Source organism: Tigriopus californicus, chromosome 7 (genome assembly GCF_007210705.1).
Source record: "Tigriopus californicus strain San Diego chromosome 7, Tcal_SD_v2.1, whole genome shotgun sequence".
Taxonomy (NCBI): domain Eukaryota; kingdom Metazoa; phylum Arthropoda; class Copepoda; order Harpacticoida; family Harpacticidae; genus Tigriopus; species Tigriopus californicus.
The window spans coordinates 15,987,411-15,992,562 of record NC_081446.1 but is presented as its reverse complement, the minus strand read 5'-3'; the positions used below and the strand labels follow the sequence as shown (position 1 = coordinate 15,992,562).

The window sequence follows — 5,152 nt, the reverse complement described above, 5'->3', positions numbered from 1 at the left end:
GTAGAGCATCCGCTTTCCAATTTGCGAATCCTGGTTCGAACCCAGACTTGCCAAGTCCAAGCTTCTCTGTGGTATTTGATTACAGCATGAGTTGCTGCTTTGACAGCTTAAATGGGCGAACCTGCGGTCATTCCCGAGGGTGAGGTAATAATTAATGTTGGGCTGTGATGAATCTCAATTGGGACACCCGTCATTCAGATGGCAGGCCGAGTGACAGAGCTGCCATCTGACTTCGTAACAAACAAAGAAATAAACTAATATGAAAGTTAGATATGTAAAAGAAAAAGGAAATATGAAAGTTAGTTATGTAAAAGAAAAAGAAAATAACAAGATTTTTTGTGAAGCTGATTTGCCAATAACTTAATTTCGAGGTGGTTCTGCTTTGTTAATGCCGACATTAAAACAATTTACAAAGTCTTCAATGGGCCAGGTGGGATTTTTTTTGTATGCCACTAGGTTTGGAGCTTAGCTTAAAGTATACAAGCAAGCAATGTTGGGGAAGAAATATTCGCGTTTAAAAAAACTGTGAAAAAGGTAACGAATATTCATTCAAATAAGTTTGACCTTGTGACCGGAACACTCGACTCAATGGACAACTTGACCCAGGGCAATTACCAAACGCAATATATTGGCTAAAAGTTTTAGCAATTGAACAAAACTGTAAATCGATGAACTAGTTATTCAATTTCATTGCAAAGATGTTGGCACTAAAAAGACATTACAAATAATGAATTTACTTTAGCTTCTAAAATAAGATTTTTCTTTTTGTCAGGCCTTGATTAAAGTAAAGAGAACTCACTTTGAAAAGAATCAAATAATGAACTGTGTAATCTCTTTCAGCTATTTTTATGGTTTACCTGAGTTCCAATTTTGTTCCATGAATTGGAACTACCTGTGGACCAATAGATTTTGCTTATGTTCTGTATTGGGACGAATTGTCTACTGGGTTCGTTGGGTCGAGTTGTCCGGTGGGTCGAGCTGTCCCTACGATTGACTTGTCCTCAGAGTTGACCTGCCCATTAGATCGAGTTGTCGTGGAACCGTTTGGCCCTGCTTTACTGCACTTAAAAGCCAATTTTTTAGCTTAAAGACCTATGAATTGAGAAAAAAACTTGTCCTTCACTTCCGCAGCATTTACTTGCTGTATTGCTAAATTACTTTTCCAGAGAAAAACCGCTTGAAAGTCTCTAAAATGGACCGTCTAAATTAGTGAAAAATTAGAGGTCTCTGGTTCATGCTTGGGATAGAGAAAGTTTGTTGTTTATTGTTGACAGCCACTCGAAAGAAATGTGTATAGAAGAGTAATTAATTGCAAAAAATAGAAATTTAAAAGAAGCGAAAAGACAAAGAAAATGAAAAACTCATGAAGTAGAAAACTGAAATAAACTATGGCAAGAAAACAGATCATTTGCTTCCGATTCAAAACAATTTTTTTATAACTAGTAGTCGAATTGGGAAAAAGAGTCACCAGGGGAGCCACTCCATGGTCCCAACTTTAGCTTTGATATGCTAAAATTAGCCTTTGAAGCCCTTCTGAAATTTGCAGTGCCAAAACAACTGTCCAAGCACACCTGGCAATTATACCTTTAAACCTTGTTAACTCGATATAAGAAGAAGTTTTGATTGATCGCCCAAAAGAGGCTACTTTTAAGTATGCGTTATGAGTTAAGTGGTTTAAAGTGAATACAGTCAATTAGTGGAACCATCGTGCCAAGGCAATTAATGTCAGTTTACATTTGTCATGTTTGAGGCAAGGAGCCCACTTGTATCTTTTAAATGATATTCATGAATATCTTGGTGTGCCAACTCACTTATTAACGGGTAAGGAAAGCCCTGAAACACGAGTTATTCGGAAATTAAGTTCGTTCATAGTTATCTCGAAAAAGTAGGCATCAGACGACACACCGTGAGGTTGGCTCAACAATCCGATGAACAGGTTGGCGATTCATGGCTAGAAGTCCAATTGTTGTAGCGCTTTGCCAAGCAAGTGGTATGCCGTGCAGCCTCCAATTTAGCCTTGGTATGCATTCTGGTTTATCGAAATCAATTCCGTTTACCCCCATCAAAATAAAAATGGATCATAACACCGACAGGGGTGTGTGTTTTACATTTGAATTTAGTCACATGCTCAAATATCTCATCCAGAACGGATGTTCTAACCTCACCCCTTTCAAGTGGAGCTAAGTGGAATGGAATGGAATCCTAAGCCATTTCCACACTGTGGAGCATTCCCTTCACGTTGTTCAATCTACCCCATGGAAGGAAGAACGGTCGGAATCGTCTTTCTGCCAGCTTCTTTCACTATGATCGGGGGGGATCGATGTTTTACCAAAACCCTAAGAGATTTCTCGATTACTTTTCGACCAAAACAGATTGCCAAGACGGTGGAGCTATGGGCTGGGGTAAATATACTGTGCAGCATTGCTTAACCACGTACTTTAAGGTACTATTTCTCAAATTTGACAACAGGCTGGCGAGTAATGACTTTTGAAATAATACTTCCCAAATGATGAATAACTGTCCAGTCCCATTATTATTACCTTGATGTCCGTTAGTGCTAATGTATATGTATAATAATCCATGAAAAGTAGAGTGTCCTTCCTCTATTGGGTAGGCGAAAAAGGTAGTTCTAACCAGTTCTTTCAAGTTAATCTTCAACACCGTAGAAGTTTGCCAATGAGAACCCTTTATTTCACAAGTTATTCTGCTCCCTTATCAATGAGCACGTGGTCAGCCGTGACTGCTCGATGTATTGTAGGTCACGATTGTTCTGGCTGTGGGGGCGATCCTGGTGATTGACGGTCAGATGTCCCCCTCCACTCGGGCCAAATTCATGTCCAAGTTCGTCGGCCTCATTAGGTGGATGGTCCTTGGAATCGTTCGTGCCAAAAAGGAAGGGTGCCAAATTGTGAAGCATCTCCATGAAGAGGCTCTGTCCGTGGCCACTCACACCAGTTACACGTGTCGAGGGTACGTCACCGCCAAATCCCGATCCAGAGGTCCTTCGTCCTCGTCTCGCACCTCCTCCAAATGACGTTGTTCCAACGCCCTCTGAATATTGGAGGGCATAATTATGGACATGATTAGCATATTAGAAGCCACTGGAATTAGCTATGATCTATGAAGCAGTCAATAATTGAATAAACATGCCTGATCGCTGTTTGTGACGATGGTGTTTGGTTCTCCAACAAAATTCGATTATAGCCACTATCACAGCGAAAGCTAGACCACAGAGAAGCACGACAAAGATGCCTCCGATGTTGACCACACCCAATGCATTGGCTTGCGCTTGATCGTTCAATTTCTTCTTCTTGCACTCGCGACCAGCTTGAGGTCCGTGGTTCTTCCACCATTTATCGTAGTACATTTGTATCACACCTTTTTCCTGCGGCAATAGTAAATTCGTCGTTGTTGTTTGTGTTGCTGGCCAGGATGTCATGAAAAAATCGCTCCCCTGGTATCAGATTGAAGTGAATGGTTTTAGGAACTCACTTGAAGGAAAAGGACGGCCTGAGATATCTTATCTTTCCACTTGGACCCGATGGGCGTTGCGATTCCATAGCCTTTGTTGTCTAGGAGTCCTCCGATTTGTGTGAGATTGCAATTCCGTTGCAAAAGATAGTCCAGCATAGTGGACTCGCACAAAAACGCGTAGTTTCCTCTCAGCACGCGTTCCACGCCCTCTTCATAGGAATGGGTGAACGTGTCAGGATCATTGCTCTCCATGTAACGCCACATCTTTTGATATGTCTCGATTTTGGAATCCCTGTGAGGGTTCAATGCTCAATGAAGCAAACTGCAACCCGATCGATATCGATCTCAATGGTTGAAACTTGGAAATATGCCTACCGAAAGAAAGTCATGGTGGATCCCCCCACCAGTGTGCCATACTTGATATCACTCTGATCAGCTAGATCCTCGGCCGATTCGATGGGCGTGGCCATTCGCTCCACGGTGAGGAAGGCTGCCAGATTGGCCGTGTACGATGAGATAATGATGAGTGTGAAGAACCACCAGATGCCGCCCACAATCCGTGTGGAAGCCGCTTTCGGGTTCAAGTCGGATCTAAGGGAAAGCACATCAGATTAAAGATGTGATATGGGCCGTGTGCACTATTGGGCAGTTCTAAGAACTACGTACTAGCTGCTTACTTACCCTTGTTGCATGAGAGTTCCGATGGCAAACCAGAAACTATTGGGAAGGGTGAAATCATTCTGGAAGACGAGCCCCGTATCGATGCAAGGATGAGGGTGAGCCCATTCGTATGGCGAGAATCGAGCCACAATCCAGATGGTGATAGACACGAGGATGTAGGCCAAGAGCATGTAGAGCCAAATTTCCAGTGCCAATGGGTTCATGAAAGAGAATAACTGCCACACAACTTTGAGACATGAGCTCATATTCCTACACCATTCCCATGTTCCACATTCATTTTGTACCAAGTACAGTATATATATGCTAAAAGCTTGAACTCACTTCCGTGGCCGGGTCTTTAGGCGCCTTAAAGAGAATACTGATGCCTAGATTCATGAATGGCTTCGTGAAGTCTATCACCGTTTCTCGAGCATAGTTGATGGTCATGGAGGCCACCGCCAAGTCCGCTCGCTTATCTGTTAACTGTCGGACGATTCCATTCCACTCGGCCGTTTCATGATTGTACACCCCATAAAGATTATCAGGCACGGTGTAGAGTCGGAATTTGAATCCAACCACATCTGAAATGGCCTAGAAAAGACAAAGAAAACCAACATGGTATTTGGTGGCTCGAGCGAAGAACGCGGTTCCGACCACATCGATGAACCCACGAGCAAATGAATGCCTAAAGACATATATATATATTCGTACAAATGTACGCACACTAGCATAGTCGTGAAGTAAGAGCAGGCGGCTTGAAATAAAGTGTCCTCCCAAATGGCTCTCACTCGTCGGCATGGCAATAACATGAACTTTTCTTAAGCACTTTGTCAGGAAAGAAAACGTGAGCCTCCTTGAATGGTGGGAAAACAGATTTTTATTGCCACGCCAATTGTTCCATTCCATTGTTCTCGACATTAATGGCTTCAACAAACAAAACAAAGCGGACCAGGTGGCCACAAAAGCGTTACATCGTGGAACGACGAGGGTAACTCAATTTGAAAAGATGAACTTTCCC

The 5,152-nt window shown here is 42.6% G+C and overlaps 1 protein-coding gene across 1 annotated transcript in view; it reads right to left on the bottom strand.

Moving 5' to 3' along the window:
- Positions 1-2,671: 2,671 nt before the first annotated feature.
- Positions 2,672-5,152, bottom strand: part of LOC131884199 (glutamate receptor ionotropic, kainate 1-like) — an 11,025-nt gene continuing 8,544 nt past the window's right edge. The window contains exons 8-13 of the mRNA XM_059231895.1: positions 4,477-4,725; positions 4,156-4,370; positions 3,850-4,065; positions 3,493-3,766; positions 3,151-3,385; positions 2,672-3,051 (exon numbers count right to left, since the gene is read on the bottom strand). Of these exons, the coding sequence (XP_059087878.1) occupies positions 2,693-3,051; positions 3,151-3,385; positions 3,493-3,766; positions 3,850-4,065; positions 4,156-4,370; positions 4,477-4,725 (1,548 nt within the window). The 3' untranslated portion in view covers positions 2,672-2,692. The remainder of the gene's footprint in view (positions 3,052-3,150; positions 3,386-3,492; positions 3,767-3,849; positions 4,066-4,155; positions 4,371-4,476; positions 4,726-5,152) is intronic.